This window comes from Mobula birostris, chromosome 13, assembly GCF_030028105.1.
Source record: "Mobula birostris isolate sMobBir1 chromosome 13, sMobBir1.hap1, whole genome shotgun sequence".
NCBI classification, from domain to species: domain Eukaryota; kingdom Metazoa; phylum Chordata; class Chondrichthyes; order Myliobatiformes; family Myliobatidae; genus Mobula; species Mobula birostris.
Genome location: NC_092382.1, coordinates 47,530,612 through 47,551,592, shown reverse-complemented (window position 1 = coordinate 47,551,592; position 20,981 = coordinate 47,530,612). Strand labels below are relative to the sequence as shown.

General features: G+C 42.9%; 1 protein-coding gene across 1 annotated transcript in view; it reads right to left on the bottom strand.

The window, feature by feature from the left end:
* Window positions 1-20,981, bottom strand: part of LOC140207925 (NACHT, LRR and PYD domains-containing protein 3-like) — a 65,555-nt gene that overhangs the window by 7,691 nt on the left and 36,883 nt on the right. Inside the window, exons 6-10 of the mRNA XM_072276463.1 lie at window positions 18,517-18,646; window positions 15,912-16,190; window positions 15,268-15,455; window positions 6,427-6,598; window positions 6,264-6,329 (exon numbers count right to left, since the gene is read on the bottom strand). Coding sequence (XP_072132564.1) covers window positions 6,264-6,329; window positions 6,427-6,598; window positions 15,268-15,455; window positions 15,912-16,190; window positions 18,517-18,646 — 835 coding nt within the window. The remainder of the gene's footprint in view (window positions 1-6,263; window positions 6,330-6,426; window positions 6,599-15,267; window positions 15,456-15,911; window positions 16,191-18,516; window positions 18,647-20,981) is intronic.

The following is a 20,981-nucleotide window of genomic DNA, read 5'->3' as shown; positions in this document are numbered from 1 at the left end:
GAATCTCCCCTACACTTAATGGAAAAAGCCTATCCACGTCAACTCTATCTATCTCCGTCATAAATTTAAATACCTCTATAAAGCCCCTCCTCAACCTTCTACGCTACAAGGAATAAAGACCTAACTTGTTCAACCTTTCCCTGTAACTCAGGGGCTGAAACACAGGTAACATTCTAGTAAATCTTGCTCTCTATTGTATTGACATCTTTCCTATAATTCGCTGACCAAAACTGTACACAATACTCCAATTTTGGCCTTACCAATGCCTTGTACAATTTTGACGTTACATCCCAACTCCTATACTCAATGCTCTGATACGTAAAGGCCAATTTACCAAAAGCTTTTTTCACCACCCTATCCACGTGAGATTCCACCTTCAGGGAACTATGCACCATTATTCCTAAACCACTCTGTTCTACTGCATTCTTCAATGCCCTACCATTTACCATGCATGTCTTCTTTTGATTAGTTCTACCAAATTGTAGCACCTCACACTTATCAGCATTAATCTCCATCTGAAATTTTTCAGCCCACTCTTCTAACCGGCCGAAATATCTCTGCAAGATTTGAAAACCTGCTTCATTATCCACAACGCCTATCTTCGTATCATCTGCATACTTACTAATCCAATTTACCACCACATCATACACATCATTAATGGATATGACAAACAACATGGGACCCAGTACAGATCCCTGAGGCACACCACTAGACACCGGTTCCAACCTGACATTTATCCACCACTACTCTCTGGAATCTCCCATCCAGCCACTGTTGAATCCATTTTGCTACTTCAATATTAATACCTAACGATTCAACCTTCCTAACTAACCTTCCGTGTGGAGCCTTGTCAAAGGCCTTACTGAAGTCCAGAAAGACAACATCCACTGCTTTACCCTCGTCAACTTTCCCAGTAACCTCTTCAGAAAATCAGTAAGATTTGTCAAACATGACCTTCCACGCACAAATCAGACCCTGTCTATCCAGATAATTATATATACCATCTCTAAGAATACTTTCCATTAACTTACCACCACTGACGTCAAACTTACAGGCTGATAATTGCTAGGTTTACTCTTAGAACTATTTTTAAACAATGGAACTACATGAGCAATACGCCAATCCTCCGGCACCATCCCCGTTTCTAATGACATTTGAAATGTTACTGTCAGAGCCCTTGCAATTTCTTCACTAACTTCCCTCAAGGTCCTCGGGAATATCCTGTCAGGAACTGGAGACTTATCCACTTTCATATTCCTTAAAAGTACCAGTACTTCCTCTTCTTTAATCATCATAGTTTCCATAACTTCCCTACTTGTTTCCCTTACGTTACACAATTCAATATCCTTCTCCTTAGTGAATACCGAAGAAAAGAAATTGTTCAAATTCTCCCCCATCTCCTTTGGCTCCACACAGCGCTGTCCACTCTGGTTCTCTAAGGGATAAATTTTATCCCTCACTATCCTTTGCCTATTTATATAACTGTAGAAACCCTTTGGATTTATTTTCACCTTACCTGCCAAAGCAACCTCGTATCTTCTTTTAGATTTCCTAATTTCTTTCTTAAGATTCTTTTTACTTTCTTTATATTCTTCAAGTACCTATATTGCCTATATTTATTGTCGATATCTCTCTTTTTCCGAACCAAGTTTCCAATAATCCTTGAAAACCATGGCTCTCTCAAACTTTTAGCCTGTCCTTTCTACCTAACAGGAACATAAAGATTCTGTACCCTCAAAATTTCACCTTTAAATCACCTCCATATCTCTATTACATCGATTCCCATAAAACAAATTGTCCCACTAAACTCCTTCTAAATCCTTTCGCATCTCCTCAAAGTTAGCCTTTTTCTAATCAAAAATCTCAAACCTGGGTCCAGACCTATCCTTCTCTATAATTGTATTGAAAGTAATGGCATTGTGATCACTGGACCCGAAGTGCTCCCCAACACATATCTCCGTCACCTGACCCATCTCATTCCCTAACAGGAGATCCAACACTGCTCCCTCTCCAGTTGCTACTTCTATGTATTGCTGCAAACAACTATCCTGCACACATTTAAAAAGCTACAAACCATCCAGACCTTTTACAGCATGGGCTTCCCAGTCTATGTGTGGAAAACTAAAATCTCCCACAATCACAACCTTGTGCTTACTACAAATATCTGCTATCTCCTTACAGATTTTCTCCTGCAATTCTCGCTCCCTATTAGGTGGTCTATAATACACCCCTCTAAGTGTTACTACACCTTTCCCATTCCTCAATTCCACCCAAATAGCCTCCCTGGACGAGCCCTCTAATCTATCCTGCCAGAGCACCGCTGTAATATTTTCTCTGACAAGCAATGCAATACCTCCCCCTCTTGTCACTCCGATTCTATCACAGGAATATTTATCTGCCAATCACACTCCTCCTGCAACCATATTTCACTAATACCTACATCATACTTCCAGGTGTCAATCCATGCTCTAAGTTCATCCACCTTTCTTACAATACTCCTAGCATTAAGATAAATGCATTTAAGAAATTTTTCACCTCTATTGTCTGTTTATCAATAACGGTGCAAGCAGCCTTACTATCTTCTTTTTCTTCCTTCTTCCATACATCTGTTCCTACACTCTGGTTCCCCTCCCCCATTGTATCTAGTTTAAATCCACTGGAGCCTCTCTAGTAAACCTACCTGCAAGAATATTTGTTTCCCTCTAGTTCAGACCATCCCGCTAGAACAGGTCCCCACTTCACTGGAAAACAGCCCAATTATCTATAAATCTGAAGACCTCCCTCCTGCACCATGTCTTCAGCCACGTGTTGATCTACGCTATCTTACTATTTCTAAACCCGCCTGCACATGGCATTGGTAGCAATCCTGAGATTGCTATCCTGTAGGTCCTGTCCTTTAACTTGGCGCCTAACTCCCTAAATGCTCCTTTCAGGACCTCCTCACGCTTCCTACTCACGTCATTGGTCCCTACATGGAAAAAAAAAAGCTGAAGATGAAAAGAGGATGGCTTCTACAACAGGATAATGATCCTAAACACACCTCAAGATCCACAATGGACTACCTCAAGAGGCGCGAGCTGAAGGTTTTGCCATGGCTCTCACAGTCCCCTGACCCAAACATCATCGAACATCTGTGGACAGACCTCAAAAGAGCAGTGCATGCAAAATGGCCCAAGAATCTTACAGAACCAGAAGACTTTTGCAAGGAAGAATGGGCGAAAATCCCCCAAACAAGAATTGGAAGACTCTTAGCTGACTACAGAAAGCGATTACAAGCTGTGATACTTGCCAAAGAGGGCGTTGCTAAGTACTGGCCATGAAGAGTGCCCAAAATTTTGCTTCGCGCCGTTTTCCTTTTTTGTTATTTTAAAACTGTAAAAGATGGAAATTTAAAAAAAAAAAAGTAATCTTGTTTAAAATATTAAAGAAATGTGTCGTTTTTCACTTTATGTCTTTTGGAAATCAGGTCATCTTTACTCGCTTCGCTATTCACAGTAACAGAAATTTTGTTCCAGGGTGCCCAAACTTTTGCATGCCACTGTATATGAATAGGGTGACAAAGACTTTTGCAGCTACTGTTAAGGGATGGAGACACCGGTTGTCACTTTTAAACGCCAGCACAAAACGTTTCATTGAAACTTGGTTATGACTGACAACATTTTGTCTTTTATTTGCTAGTTTGCACTTTACTCCATGCAATTTAAATGACGTCGTCTGGATGAAAAGTGCTTTATAAGTAAGTTAATATTTTTATTTTTTTTTCCAGCTCAAACCAGTAAATCGTGAGCTACGGACATAGTCCGGCACATTCAGTTCTGAATTGTAGGAAATTTTAGACTACTGTCGTTGTGTATACTATTGTGGCTTTCCGTAGATTTACATATGTGGACCTAATTGTTTAATACTATTGTGTAGTACTTTTGGGATGATACCAGTTGTCAATATTACTGTGGGACAATGCATACCTTGTTCATGTCCCACAGACTTTCAATTTCCTCATTTAATTCAGCATATATCTGGGGTTTTTCATTAAATGATTTCTGTAAGTTATGTCTATTTGGAATCTCTATCTATTAAATAAGCTGTTTTTACTTGTTTATCCGGAAAATTATATCCGGACAGTTATAATGGATCAATCACAGCATGACAGCAAGACTGTACAAGTGAATCAGGATTGTTTTCATAGTTTTTTTCAGTTTGTATACTAAAGCGAGATTTTTTTGAATGACATTTGCTACTTGTATGTGTGCACCCACACAGTCGTTTCAATTGATTTAGTAAAATACACCTGTATCTGCAATGTCCGACTTCAGGTCAGTTTGTATCGTGGCAAAAACTATAACATGAAGACAGGAGAACACTCCAAGTAACACTGCAAAAAGGTTTTTGATAATCACTAGTCAGGAGATGGATGCAGGAACATTCCCAAGTCACTGCGTATCCCACGGAGTACAGTTAAGTCACTCATCAAGAAGTGGAAATAACATGGCGGAACTCTAAAATCTACCTAGAGAAGGAAGTCCTCCAAAACTGAGTACCTGTGCAAAAAGGAGACTAGTGAGTGATGCCACCAAGAAACATATGACAACTCTGGAGGAGTTACAAGCTTCAGTGGCTGAGATGGGAGAGACTGTGCATGCAGCAACTGTTGCCTGGGTGCTTCACGAGTCGCAGCTTTATGGGTGATTGGTAAAGAGAAAGACACTGTTGAAAAAAAAAAACTCACATGAAATCTCAGATACAGTTTGCTAGAAGGCATGTCGGATACTCTGAAGTCAGCTGGAAGAAGGTGCTAAGGTCTGATGAAACCAAAATTGAGCTTCCTGGCTATTAGACCAAATGCTAGTAGATTTGGCGTAAGCAAAACGTCACACTCCTTCAAAAACACACCATACTTACCGTGAAGCATGTTGGTGGCTGCATCAAGCTGTGGGATTGCTTCACTGCAGCAAGCTCTGGAAAGCTTGTGAAGGTAGAAGGCAAAATACAGGGAAATATTGGAGGAAAACCTGATGTAGGAGAACTGTGACTTGAAAAGAACTGCTCACTCATGATCCCCATGCAATCTGACAGAGCTCGGGCAGTTTTGTAAAAAGAAAGGGGAGGTATTACACTGTCCAGATGTGCAAAGCTGATCCGCACAGACTAAACGCATTGACTAAATTTTAACTTGAAGTGGACAAATACATATGCAACCAATACTATATATAAATTATTTTAGCTTTACTAATGCAACAGCGAATAATTTCGAATCATCCATGTTTAGGAGAATAAAGATAGAATTTGTTTGTTTTTTTTCCTGATTTGAGACATGATTTCTGTCCCATTCAGTAAATTAGAGAGCAGGTTTAAAGCTATAGAGAGCAATAGTGGGCTTAGCAAATCGCTCTGGAAAATGCCCAAGTTTGTATTGATAAACATGGTTGTTAATACGGTGATTATGTACGCCAATGCTCCATCAGGTGTTGTAGAAATTTCACAAGTATTGAGTGCTTCTTGTATATTAGAAACTTCTATTAACCATGAATGAGGGACAGAATAAAATGTTTCTTTGTTGATAGTCAATATAACACGAACGATTTCTGCTTTTGCTCCTGGCTACATATAAAATTACGTCTATTATCAGTTGTTCTTTAAAATCGTTCATACTCTGACAGCATTCTTTCAGAATGGCTTCACCGGGATGTTGCCTGGATTGGAGAACATGTGCAACAAGGAGAGTTTTGATTAACTTGATTTGTTTACTCTGAAGTTCTGACATGACATGATGTATGATTGAGAGAGACACAGTTTGAGTAGACAGCCTACAGTTTGTTTTTTACCCATGATTGAAGTGCCTATTACCAGAGGGCATTTGATTAAGTTGCGATAGCATTTACAAAACATGTACGCTGTTTTTTTTTTTTGTTTTTTTTTCCCCCTCGCAGAGTGGTGGGTGCCCGGAATGCACTGACTGAGGCAATTGTAATTGGTCGGAAGAAAGAAAAGTCACCTGGGCTGGAAGATGCAGTGTATCAGGAGACTGCCTGGGGTGTGTGGAGATTCCCATAACATTAGGACCTGAAGTGAAGGCGCCAGCGAACCAACAGCTGGATTAATAAAAAAACGTTGTAGAATATTCAGGCTGCAACGAGAGATTCTCTGAATTGTAACCTGAATCCAGAGATCAGCGAAAGATTTATGGTGAATTTTGATTCCCAGTTTCTGCCAAGTCACAGTCTAACATTTGAGATGTGGTTTGAACGGTGCATTTTATCACTCACCTATCAGTTGAGTGGGTAACTCAGATAACCCTCGGGCGATGTACAAGTATTCCTGCAGATCAGGGCCTGTTTAAATCAAAAAGCTCTCATGAAAACAGAACTAATATAACTAAAACTGTTTATTTAAATATGCCTTTGCATTCAGTGTGTGGCTTTAACATACCGAGCTCCTGTATTTCCTTCAGTACTTTGTCCAACTTTGGTAACTCAGTCCTCCATGTCATAAAGGATTCCCACATCGCCCTCCGGACCCGGGAGCCTTTCCCCATCACCAAGCTGAGGAAGAGTGTGGAACTCTCTGTCCGGTTTCCATTCTCTGTCAGTTCAGTGACTTTCTACAAAAAGGAAGTAATGAATATATTGTGGAGCAGAGAGAAAGACATGCAGAATGTGGAGTAAAATATCTGTTCATGGTCCTGGTAGCTTCAAAACATATGCAGTCACATGTCCACTGCCTCATCCTCCCTGGGTTCAGTCATTACAACAGAGAAGCAGTAACTGAAGCAAATTCTAAATAAATACGGTGAATGAATAAACAAGAAACTGAAAACAAATGGAGAGCAGTCATCACGAAGTCATGGCTGAAAGAAGATCATACTTGGGTGCTTATACACAGGAATACATATCGTATCAAAAAGACAGGCAGGGGGGTTGGGTTGACTCTGTTGATTTAAAAAATCCTTAGAAAGAGGTGACATTAGATTAGACAATGTAAAAGCCTTGTGGGTAGAGTTAAGAAACTGCAAGTGTAAAATGACGCTGATGGAAATGATATTAGCCAGGATGTAGGCTACGAATTACAATGGGAGATCGAAAAGGCATGCGGAAAGGTCGACGTTAAAATATTCTTCAGGGATATCAATATGCAGGTGCCTTTTTTCGAAAATAAGGATGGTGCTGAATCCCAAGAAGGGGAATTTGTCAATTGCCTATGAGTTGTTTTTTAAAGCATCTTGTGGTTAAAGCCACTATGGGAAAGGTGGATCCGTATTCTGTGTTGCACATTGAGGAAGATTTGATTAGGGAGCTTAAGGCAAAGGAACCTCAGGAGACAGTGATCACAATATGATAGAGCTCACCCTGAAGTTTGGGAGGAAGAAGGTAAAGTTAGATCTATAAGTATTACAGTCTAATAAAGGGAATTACAGAGACATTAGAGGGGACCTGGCAAATTGGACAAAGAGTCTAGCAGCAATGATGCAGAGCAAGAATAGCTGGAATCTCTGGGAGCATTTCAGGGGTGCAGGATAGATAGTCCTAAAGATGAAGAATTGTTTTAAAGGTAGGATGAGCAAACATGGCTGACAAAGAACTCAGGAAAACCAGCACAAAAGCCAAGAAGGGGGCATAAAACATAGCAAAAATGGTGGAAAACTAGAGGACTGGGATGCTTTTTCAAACCAACAGAAGACAGCTAAAAAGCCTTAAGCAGGCAAAATGTGAAATATGAAAGGAGCTAGATAATAATTCAAAGGAGCTTACCAAAAGGTTCTTCAGATACATAAATAATGAAAGAGAAGCAATAGAGCACACAGTAAACCAGGAAGATATGGCAGTAGCAGGCGGATAAAGAATAGCGTGAGATAACAGGAAGTATTTTACGTCAGCCTTCACTGCAGAAGACATGAGAAATGTGCCAGAAATTTGAGAATGTCTGGGGCAGAAGTGAGTGTAGTTGCAATTATTAAGGAGAAGGTGCTGGGGAAGCTGAAAGCTCTGAAGATAGATGAATTTCATGACCAAGATAGACTACACCCCTTTGCTTCCAAAAGAGGTAGTTTAAGAGATTGTGGAAGTACTAGTAGTGATTGTTCAAGAAACACTAGAGTTTGGAATGGTTATGGAGGACTGGAAGATTTTAAATCTCACTCCAGTCTCTTCAAGAAAGGAGGGAGACAGAAGAAAGGGAATTATAGGCTTGTTAACTTGACCGAAGGTTGGAAGATGTTGGGAGTCCACTACTGAGGAGGTTTTGGGGTATTTGGAGGCACATGATAAAATGAGTCAATGTCCATTAAGAAAAATCTTGCCTGACAAATCTGTTGGAATTCCTTCAGGAAATAAAAAGCAGTATCGACAAAGGAGAGTCAGTGCATGCTAATTCCTTGGTTTATCAGACGATTTTTGACTTGGTACCGCACATGAGACGGTTTAACAAGATAAGAGCCCATGGTAAGAGAGGAAAGATGCTGGCATGGATAGAGGAACTATGGTTTCTCCAGGGAAACTTTTGGCTGACTGTCAGGAAGCAAAGAGTGGGAACAAAGAGGTCCTTTTCTTGTTGGATGTTGGCGACTAGTGGTGTTCTGCATGATTTGATTGGGGTATTTTCTTTTCAATTATATGTCAATGATTTTGATGACAGAACTGATGGCTTTATGGCCAAGTTTGAAGTCAATATGAAGATACATTGAGGAACAGATACCTGATAACACCTTTACACGGTGCCTCACATGAGGCTGCTTAGCAAGATAGGAGGCCATGGAATTACAGGAAAGTTCCTAGCATGGGGAGAGCATTGGCTGGTCGGTAGAAAACAGAAAGTTGGAATAAAGGGATCCTATTCTAGCTGGCTACCGGTTACCAGTGGAGTTCCACAGGGGTCGGTGTTGCGACCATTACTTTTTAGAATGTATGTCAATGATTTGGACTACGGTATTAAGGGATTTGTGGCTAAATTTTCGGAGTATACAAAGGTAGTTTGAGGAGCGGGTAGTGTTGAGCAAACAGAGCCTGCAGGGAAACTTAGATAGTTTAGGGGAATGGGAAAATAAGTGTTGGTAAGTGCACGGCTATGCACTTTGGTGGAAAAAAATAAATGGCCAGACTATTATTTAGATGGGGAGAGAATTCAAAATGCCGAGACACAAAGAGACTTGGGAGCCCTTGTGCGAGATACCCTAAAGGTTAACCTCTAGGTTGAGTCAGTTGTGAAGGCGGCGAATGTAATGTTGGCATTCATTTCTAGAGGTATGGAATATAAGAGCAGGGATGTGATGTTGATGCTCTATGAGGCACTCATGAGACCACACTTGGAGTTTTGTGCGCAGTTTTGGGCTCCTTATTTTAGGTATGCTAACATTGGGGAGGGTTCAGAGAAGATCCACAAGAATGATTCCAGGAATAGAAGGTTTACCGTATGAGGACCGTCTGGCAGCTCTTGGGCTGTATTCCCTGGAGTTCAGGAGAATGTGTGGGGAATCTCATAGAAACATTCTGAATGTTATAAGTCCTGAACAGGTTTTATATGGCAAAGTCATTTCCCATGGTAGGGGAATCTAGGACAGGAGGGCACGGCTTCAGGATTGAAGGACTTCCATTTAGAACGGAGATGCGGAGAAATTGCATCAGTGGTAAATCTGTGGAATTTGTTGCCACAAGCGGCTGTGGAGGCAACGTCATTGTGTGTACTTAAGGCAGAGATAGATAGATTTTTGATTAGCCAGGGCATCAAAGGGTATGGGGAAATAGCAGAGGAGTTAGGATTACTGGAAGTATTGGATCCGCCATGATAGAATGGCAGAGCAGACTCGATGGGGTGAATGGCCTACTTCTGCTCCTATATTTCATGGTCTAACAGGAAGCCTTGAGGAAGGACAGTTATCAGAAGGACATAGACTGATTGGAAAAATGGACAAAGCAGTGTCAGGTGGAATATAGTATAGGGAAGTAGATTGGTATGCAATTTTCTAGAAGTAATGAAAATGTTGACTATTTTAGTATCCGGCAGAAAAAGAAGAAATCAGAGTTTCAAAGGATCTTGGGAGACCAAGTGCAGGATACCTTGCAGGTTGAGTTGGAAGGCAAATGCGAGAAGATTTCGAAAGGATTAGACTGCAAGAACACGGGTCTAATGTTGAGACCTTACAAGACATTGGCAAGACTGCACTTGCATATTGTGAGCAGTTTTGGTCCCTGATTTTAGAACAGGTGTGATGGCATTCAACAAGGTTCAGAGTAGAATAAAGAGAAGGATCGCTATAAGGAAAGTGTTAATGTATGAAGAATAGTACGTAACTCTGCACCTGTACTCGCTGGAGCTGATGAGAGGGGAATCTTATTGAGACTTATGGAATGTTGAAAGGCGTACTTAGATGCTTCCTATAGCGGGGGAGTCTAGAACCAGAAAGCACAGCATTAGAATAGGGTAACATCTACATTGAACTGATGAGGGAGAATTAATTTCGCTGGAGAGTAGTGAACCTGTAGAATTCATTGGCAGACTGCTGTGGAGACCAAGTCATCGAGTAGACTTAAAGTGGAGGTTCATAGGTTATTGGTTAGTCAGTTCTGCAAGGTTTACAGGGAGAAGGCAGGAGAATACGGTTGAGAGGGTTCATAGATCACGACTAAATGTGCAGCAGAATTGTTGGGCCAGAAGTCCCATTTATGCTTCTATATGTTATTTTCTTATTATTGATATGTAAAGACAACAGAACGCTAGGACTGTTATGCTGCTGTCTCATGACTGAGATTGTCACATCTATGGTGGAATGAAGGTCATCGAGGATGCTACTGAAGATGGATGGGCCCAGGACATTGCCCTGAGAAAAAAAAAAATGTACTGATTTCCTGAGGCTTCGAAGATGCATCTCAAAGAATGATTGACATTAGGGAAATGGAAATATTTCCCATAACAGGAATAATGAACTATAATTATGTAATAAATCAGCATAATTCCCTGATGGTCTACTGCGCTGGCAAAGAATCCCTCAGTTTCACTGAAAAGAGGTCTGAAGAGTTACATCTGTGAAAAGGATTTTAAGGTTTAAGTTCCACAGCAGTAAATTTGAAAGCTAAAGATGATGGATTTATTGATGAACATACATATTTATAGATTACTCCTCTTGCATGAGCAGAGGTCTTTGGATAAAGCCTATCTGATTAATTACATATAGCGCCAATGAATCACAATGTGAACAGAGTCACTCAAGGGTGTAATGCACTTAATTTTCGAATATTACTCATGGATGGATAGGCCAGACCTAGGACATTACCATCACTGTTTGTGAGGACCATGTACAGTGACGCGAAACAGCATATCCCTGTCTCTTGTCAATTAGATATCCAGCTCCTCAACAGACATTTTTCTTTCAGTTTTGTCCATTTTCTGCACTTTCAGGGCAACCTCGTGATGCCGGTGAGGTTGTGTAGAAGCATCTTATAGAGTTTATTTCTGAGAATGTTACCAGAGGGAAAGTTGGTGAAGGCAAGTAAGAAGATATTGTCTGTATGGTCTTTAGCACAGCATTTGACAAGTTTCCACATTGGAGATTGATCGTGTTCAGTCGCTTGGCATTCAAGATGAGGGAGAAAGTTAGATTAGACATTGGCTTTGTGGGATGCCAAAGACTGGAAGTAGATTGTTGCATCTTGGACTGGTGGCCTGTGACTACTGACCCGGTTCTGGGGCCATTATTGTTTATCGTCTATCTCCACGATTTGGATGATAATGTCGTTTACTGCATCAGCAAAATTGCAGATGACACCAATATTGGGGGTGTAGTGGAGTGAGGAAGACCATCAAAGCTTGCAGCGAGATCTGGACCAACTATAAAAATAGGCTGAAAAATGGCAAGTGGAATTTAATGCAAACCGGTGTGAGAGTTTACACTATGGTAGGATCACCAGGGTAGGTCTTACACAATGCATGGTAGGACACTGAGGTGTGCAGCTGAAGGAAATGGCGGTACATGTAAATAGGATCATAAAGAAGGTTTTTGGCATATTAGCCTTCATAAAAGAAAATATTGAGCACAGAAGATGGGATGCTATATTGAACTTGTGAAAGACATCGCTGAACCCTAATCTGAAGTACTGTGTGCAGCTCTGGTCACCTACTTACAGGAAATATGAAAATAAGATTGAAAGAGTACAGGGAAAATTTATAAGGATGTTGCCAGAACTGGAGGACCTGAGTTATAAGGAAAGATTTAATAGGTTCCTTGGAATTTAGAGGATTGAGGGGAGATTTCATGGAGGTGTGCAAGGTAATTGCAAGCATGCTTTTCTCACTAAGTTTGGGTGGTACTACAGAACGCCATGGGGAACATGAGGAGAAACCTGAGAGTGAGAGGGTGTGAAACGAGCTACCAGCTCAAGCTCAACTATGGGTAGATAGCCTGTATGTCAGTGGTAGCCCAAGTACAGGTTGATGGGAGTAGGGTTTAAATGGTTCTGCATGAACTAGATGGGCAGAAGGGCCTGTTTCCGTGCTGTACTTTTCTATGACTATGAAAGGTCAGCCACGTATTTGGTTGGGAACTCAGATGGAACTTGGGTGGGGTTAAGATGGCGCTAAATAGTTGCCACTTCGATCTCATCTGTGGCAACTGCTTAAACCCCTCCCTTTAATGTCTGATTTTCCCTTCTCAAGGTGGCTGGGCATCCATCAAAGTCCCTGATCTCGTCCATGAGTTTCCATTCCTGGGAGCTCACTGACCGATCAGCCATTTTCCGACATTCTCCAGGTGTTTGGACAAGCGATTCCATACCGCTGTTACCAACTGATGTGTTGCAGGAGGAGGAACATCAGGCTTCCACCTGCTCTTTCTCTCAATGTTCAGGAGAGTTTGCTGCCAATTCTCGAGTCATAAAAAAGTGCAGACTCACAATGTAACTGACTGTTCGTCTCCCATTTCCCTGTGAAAAGGGTGACATCTCTCTGTCTGTTGTTAGTGAGAGACAGAACGTGTGGTATTTCGAACTGTCGGGTAAGCTATAGTTTTTATTTACTGCAGATCATTGTCTCTATTTCGGTGCTTGGCTATAGCTTGTTGGGTGGTGTGCGTTGACAGTTCTTTTTTGCTGAAATGGGAAGGGGAGGGAGGAGGATGATGCTTCACTGCTGCTTCCGTTGCGGAGGGGAGGGGGGCTCTGGAGTTCTAAATGTTTTTGTCGTTCATTCTTTTGGGGTCCGTCTGTTCTTTGTGGATGTCTGTGAAGACCAAGTGTTTCAGGTTGCACACATTCTCTGATAATAAATGGAACCATGTGAGACTAGAAGAAGTGTGATTAGCAGGTTTCCCTCCTTCAGTGATTAATCTGACAGCTTAGTATTAATGAACCTGGGTGAATTTGATCAACCGTCTGGACAAGGTGTGATATTAATTTTGAGCAGAATGCTTGTTCAGCAGTCCAGATACACAGCCGCTGTGTGTTTACAAAGACAAGTGTGCAAACAGGGCCCGAAGGACAATTAGGGACCCTAGACACCCCAATCACAAACTATTCCAGCTGCTACCATCTGGGAAATGGTACCACAGCATAAAAGCCAGGATCAACGGAAGAGCTTCCTCCACCAGGCCATCCGACTGATAAATTCATGCTGATACAATTGTATTTCTATGGTATATTAAGTGTCGTGTTGTACATACTATTTATTACAAATTACTATGAATTGCAGATTGCCCATTCAGACAGAGACGTAATGTAAGGAATTCTGCTCCTCATGTATGTGAAGTATGTAAATAATAAAGTCAATTCAATTCAATTCACTGCGCTTAGACATTGTGTTTTTGGAAGGAGACAGAGTTGTAATAGACTGCTGCATCTCTGACTGGGAGTTTATAACTCATGCAGTTCCACAGGGATTGGTGTTGGGTCCGTTGTTGTTTGTCATCAATATCAACTATCTAGAAGTGAAAATGCAGTTTACTGGATCAGCAAACTTGCGGATGACATCAAGAGTGGGTACATGTAGTGGAGAGTGAGGAAGACTGCCAACGTTTGCAGTGGTATCTAAACCAGCTGAGAAATGGTCTGAAGTATGACCGATGCAATTTAATGCAGACAAGTGTGACGTGCTGCACTTTGGAAGGGTCGATCTTATACAGTGACGACGAGGCACTGAGGAGTGTGTTAGAACAAAGTAAAACTGGGAATACAGGTCCGTAATTCATTAAAAGTGGCAGCAAAGGTGGATAGATCAGAAAGAAAGTAGTTGGCACAATAGCCTTCACAAATGAAAATATTGAGTATAGGAGATGGGACATGATGTTCAGTGTGTATAAGATGTTGGTGAGGCCTAATTTTGAGTGTTGTCTGCAGGTCCGGTCACCTATTTATAGGACAGATGTAAAGAAGGTTGAAAGAGTGCAGAGAACATTTACAAGGATGTTGCCGGGACTGGAGGAACTGAGTTATAAGAAAAGATTGAGTAGGTTAGGACTTTATGCCTTGGAATACAGAAGATTGAGGGGAGATTTGATAGAGGTATAACAATTATGAGGGGTATAGGTAGGGTAAATGCAAGCAGGCATTTTGCACGGACATAGAGAAGTACTACAGAAGATGTCTTGAGTAAAGGATGAAAAGTCAAAAGTTCAAGGAGCACAAGAGGGGAAACTTCTTCACTCAGAGGGTGGAGAGGTATAGAACGAGTGGTACAAGTGGTTAAGAGAAGTCTGCATAGATACATGAATGTTAATGCTATAGAGCGTCATGGCCTGGGGGAGGCCAATGGGAATAGGCATTTTATGTCATCCGGCATGGAATAGATGGGCCAAATGGCCTTTTTCTGTGCTGTACCTTTCTATGACCACACAAGCGAGTCATACATTGTTCGGGAACTCAGATCGAGACCAGACCAAGTGTGGTTAGCAAGACTCCCTCCCTCAATACCGCAGTGAAGCCAGTTGGCCCAATTTACAACCTGACAGTTTCGTACTCATCCTGGATTAATGATCTCAGGTGAATTTGACAGCCGGTCCTGATAAGATGCAAGATTAAATTTGGACTGAATGCCTGTTCAACAGTCCAGATAAGCAGCCACTGCTTTTATAATCACACTGATAAATACAGCAGGCATGAGAGGAAAAGGTGACGCTAAACCTGTAGTCCCAGTGCTCCCCACCTTAATAGCTGAAAACAAGTCTACTAGACAGAAGGCAGAAACCTTCGTCTCTATTGTCATGTAGAACTCCTGGAACGTGCAGGAGATTAATATTGATCACTATTCCCTCTGATACCAGCAGTTTGGTGACAATACACTAAATACACTCACCTCATTTTCCTCTCTACTGAAATGTCCCTCCTCTGTCAACATCCAACCGAGTCTTTCAACCTTTTCTTCAATCGCTTGTTCCAGTCTGTCCCTGTAGAACTTTGTCAGTTGATACAGTCGATCTTCGCCCCCCTGTGCCAGGAGGTCAGAGATTGTAAACACTGGCTCTGTGAATATAAAAAGAGAATCTGGACACGAACTCAAATATCCCTCATCTCCACCGCTCTCACCCAACTCAACAAAACAATCATGCCTGGAACATCAGTGTTCACCGGTCTTCAGCCATTAAAATTGATTTATTCCTAATCCCCAACACTGGCCTTAAACCTACCCAGCGCTGATCTGAGCTAACATTACCAGAAGGACCATATTTAGTACAAACCTTCCTGGTGAATACATTTCCCCTAATTCATATCCCAGAAATACTCTCTTATCTGGACAGCTGCATTTCCTCCAATACACACCCTGTAAATCCTCGGAGCCGCTAGTACATTCCCTGTAGTGGGTTAATGGGTGCCTCACTAAACCACTTCTTCCACACTCACACATTTCCCCTCTCCTCTGACTAGCCCTCCAACAAGGCCTCACATTTACCCTCCACCCTGCAGCATTCTGTGACCCCATCACCCTCATATTTCACTCACCAGGTCCTTGTTGGGGACTTGACAATTCCGTGTTTAATGAGCTTCCGAGCTGACAGACAGTCGCCTCACTTGCACCGGTTCCAGGGTTCTGATCAGTGTCTCCGATGCCACTGTCTCTGAGCTGACTTTGCTCTCCCTCCTCTGCGGTCGGACTGCATTCAACTGAGACATTGCTCTCAATCCGATCCTGTTTTGGTACCGTGTCCCGATCAGCTTCCCTCGGTGACCCGCCTGGTATAAATCTCTTCAGTACCTCCTGTACCCAATTTAATTTCCCGCCTGAAATAAGTGATGAATTGCAGGTTAACGAGCGTGATTTAGAGCTGAGCAGAACAGATTCAGACTGGGTAGGTACATTGGATCCCAGACTCTGGCTGACCAGATTTGGATTGGGACTGTGCTGGTGAATGCACGATGACCATCCCGATAAGCCGGTGACTGGACACATCAACTCGCAGAAAAAGAACAGGATGTACACAGTAATACTGATCATCGGCTACGCAGCAGTTGAACACACTGTAACCAGGGGATCTTAATGGAACAGTGTCAGGTAACACCGGAAAATATCACTGGGATTATCTTCCACAAGCAAGAATCTCCCTGGGTCACAAACTGTCCACTGCCTGTATCACACACAGGTCAGCCACTAGATTATGCACTGTCCGATCCCCTTGATCACAAACTCTCCATCCGCTGTGTCACAATGTCCTGTCCTCTGGGTCACAGACTGGTCATTGCCTTGAGACACACACTGTCGGGTTCCTTGAGTCACAAACTGACCATTGCCTTGTCATGCATACTGTCCAGTCCCCTGAATGAATCTTTTCTGTACTCTTTCCTTGCTAATGACATCTGTCATGTACCCTACCTATGGGTATAAACAGCTCCAGGGAATCATGCAATCGTATGCTTGGATTCCACCCCCCCCCCCCCCAAGTTCTATAACACTTTTCAAAGCCCTTTTATTGACTATGCAACTCCTGCCCTATTTTAACTTTACAACGTGAACCCATGTTTTGGTGCACTTTCCAAGTTTGTGAACTGATTATCACCCCTTCATTGTCCATTGTACCACAATTTTTGGTGACACCTGCTAACTTACAAACAACATTAACAACTTTATCTACCAAATCTTTAATAGAAAGGCAACAGTAGGCCCAGCAGCAATCCACACCACTGGTCACAAGCCTCCATACTGAATAGCACTCGATGATTAACCCTCTGATTCCTTCCACCTCGCCAGTTCCATATCTAGTTGGCTGTTTCGCCCACAAGGACATGAATCGGTGTTATATACGTTGACATACATGTACTTTGATGATAAATTCACAGTGAACTTTGAACTTTAAAACTCCAAAGATTACAGGTAGACAATGTGTGGAGTCAACAGTTGGCATGTTTGCCATCATTAGCTGCAGCACAGAATACAGGTGAGGAGAGATCTTGTGACAAGGTTGTAAACTGTTGGTTGGACCAGTTGGAGCAGCGTGTGCGGTTCTGGTACCAATACTACAGGAAATATTTATTAGCACTGGAGAGATTGCAGATTGAATATTTCAAAGACAAGAGATTGGATTGGATTGGATGAGCACATTTTCAGATTCAGTCTCAGCTCAGAACTAGGTTATTCATTTCCCTCCATAGTTGCTCCATTAGTTTGTGTGCTACCGCTTTATTTCCCCTCTTGAAACGCCGTGGAATTCAATTTACTCCTACTCACCAATGACATTACATTGTCCCGATTGCCTTCTTTGATTCCATGTTTGTCTCCTGCTGTTTAATATTTCCCATGCCATATCAGCATTGGAGTTCCTTCAACATCTTTTGAGAAATGCATGATCATTTTTTGTCCGCAGACCTTACATTCTTTGGGGTTTTGAAACACCTAAGCAGCTCACAAATTTATCTAAAATGAGCTGTCCTCTGATCCTCAGCCATTCCAAACACTGGTAATGTTCTCGTCTCGGCTACAGAAAAGAAAATTTTGGGGACTCCCCTCATCTCATTTGCGCAGCAGGTGAGAAAACCAGGGGAGGGTTAATGGCAGCCCTTCCAAAACCTGAAATGCTGTGTTATCACAAAGTCTCCGAAATCCTGGAAATTTTCCTATCTGTCATACTGGGGCGCTGGAGACTGACTCAGATGCAAGACACAGACACTGAAGAACGAAAAAACAGGCTATGACTGTAAGAATGCCAGGGAAGTCAGGAAGCAATTATTGATCAGAGGTGAATCCGGGAGAGAGGAAAGCATAGCGGGAAGAAGCACAGCTGGAGACGGCCACAGGCCCTGGACAAGACAAATACTCAGGGCCTGGGCTGGGACTTGGACTAGGAACGCTGGACCTGGAAAAAACAACTTGGAACTAGGAGCCTGGACTAGGACTACTGGACCCGGACGAGGAACGAGGAACAAGGAGCCTGGACTAGGAACTCGAAACGCCGGAACCAGAGTCCAGACAAGGACCCAGAACCTGGGTCTTGGTTGGGACTCAGAACCAGGGTCTTGACTGAGAACCAGAACCCGGGTCCAGTAGAACTTGGGATAAGGATCTTGGCAAGGACAGGACGTGGCTACAGCACAGGACGAGGAATCTCCAGCACACGGCTGGGCGAGAGAACTCCTGGGCTGGGCGAGGCACCAGAACTAGATGAGAACACGAAGCTCAGACTTGGACAGGCTGGAACACGGCACCTGGACAAGGTCTTGGGGCACAGGAACACAGAGCCCTGGACCTGAGCACAGGAACACAGAGCGCTGGACCCCTCTTTGGGAACTGGACTTAGGGCCGGGGCTCTACACAGAGTCAGGACCCCTGCTTGTGTACAGGGCGTTCGGCTGGGACTCTTCTTTGACACGGACACTAAACACGGGGGCACAAAGAGATACTTCCAAGCTCAACGATAGATAGTTCCTTATCTTGGCGTGGCAAGGCTCCGGTCTCACTCCGGCTGTTGAACTTGCAGCGACGCAGGCGAGGTTGCAGGCGAGGTTGCAGGCAAGGTAGCAGGTGAAGGTAACAGCTGAAGGTTAGTGCCAAAGTAACTGTTGAGATAAACTGCCGAAATAACTGCCAGGGATTCAGAAGGGAGGCGAAAGGGAGAGAGAACAGTCCAGCCAGTAATCTCTGGTTTGCAGAGGTATGTATGTGGCAGCCTGAAACGAGAATCAGATGCATTAATTACGGAGCCCAACGGAACCAGTGAAAACAGGAAAACCCGGAATACGGATCGACAGACCGTACCGAGAACCGGAATGTGGACTTCACGGACCGGACGATGACACTATGATATGGTTCTGAACTTTATAAATGAAATTTTGAGATGTCTTACACATCAGGGCCTGTCTAGAGCTGAAACAGACCATGACCCTTGACATTCACATAACCCAGAAGATTGCCATCACATTTTTGTCTGTGTTTCAACAACCACCACATGATTCAGGACCTTTTGCTCCTTTCACTCAGGTGAAACTTTGCACAGTGAGCAGAATGTCAGGTCCTGTGCTGGAATTGTTGAATTGATCTATCACTCATGGCTGGTTTACCAGTGGGATCAATTACCCTCTTTGATGACACTTTTCTGGGCCCGGTTAGTACCTGCGTAAGTTTCTTCATCTGAACTATTGTTCACCAACAGGAAAGAAGTTTAGTTATGAAGGTCCCAGTGAACATACCTGCAGCCATTATGATTCTGATTGTCGTCTTCTTGTTTACACTTTGGTCCTGGTGCAGGAAAGCTCCACCTCCTGGTGACGCCCTGAATTACACATAACAAGCAGACAGTGAGAGAGAGAGTGAGAGAGTGAGAGAGTGAGAGAGTGAGAGAGTGAGAGAGTGAGAGAGTGAGAGAGTGAGAGAGGACTTTACAAATACAGCAGTATCTCCATCCCCTGTATCAGAGCAGCAGTTGGCTTAGGGAGCAAAAATTTCCTGTTAACATCAACTTCAACACCATGTCTGTATATCTGTCCAGTGATAACTGGCGCATCTACTGATAGAGCCACAGAGCAGATACAGACCTTTTTGCCCAACGAGACAATGCTGATGACAGTGACGACTGAGATGGTGCCAATTTCCTGTGATGTGCCCATTTCCCTCCTGGCCTCTTCACTACATCTACACATCCAAACTGTTTCTGGAATTGAACAATTGTGGCTGTCTCATCCACTTCCTCTGGCTGTTCCATCCACATAGTCACCAACCTCTGCATGAAACCATTTCTGCTTGTGTTGGTTTTGCAATCTATGTACTACTCCTCTGCACATTTAGGTCCCTATAGGCTACGGTAATTTTCACTGTGTACACCATCTACTAATTCTGTGTCATCTGCAAACTCACTAGTCAAGCCTTGCACATTCACATTCAAATGTTTGTAGGATAGTAACCTGGTGGTGCGCGTCCTGAGGCATCTGTAATTCTACCTGATGGCAGCAGTGAGAAAAGTGCAGGCCTGGGTGGTGAGGATCTTTGATGATGGATGCTGCCTTTCTAAGGCAGCATTTCATGTAGATACACTCAATGGTTGGGAGAGCTTTACCCGTAGCACACTGGGCCGAATCCACTACCTTTCGCAGGATTTTCTGCTCAAAGGCATTGGTGTTCCCCAACCGGTCCATAATGCAAGCAGTCAGCAGACTTTCCACCACAAATCTACAGACGTTTACGAACGTTTTTGATGACATACCGAATCTCCACAGACTCCTGAGGAAGTAGAGGCGCTGTCGTGCTTTATTCGCAATTATATTTATAAGATGGGTCCAGAACAGGACCGCTGAGAGTGACCCCCAAGAATTTAAAGTTACTGACCCCTCCAACTCTAATGCTCCAATGATCACTGGCCCAGGGACCTCTGGCTTCCCTCTCCTGAATTCTACAATCAGTTTTCGGGTCTTATTGATATTGAGTGAGAGGTTGTTGTTCTTACACCACTCAGCCAAGTTTTCAGTCTCCCTCCTGTATGCTGATTCACCACCCCTTTTGGTACAGTCCACAGAGTTATTATCAGCAAGCTTATATACGGTGGTGGAGCCGTACTTAGCCACACAATCACAGGCTAAGTACACATCCCT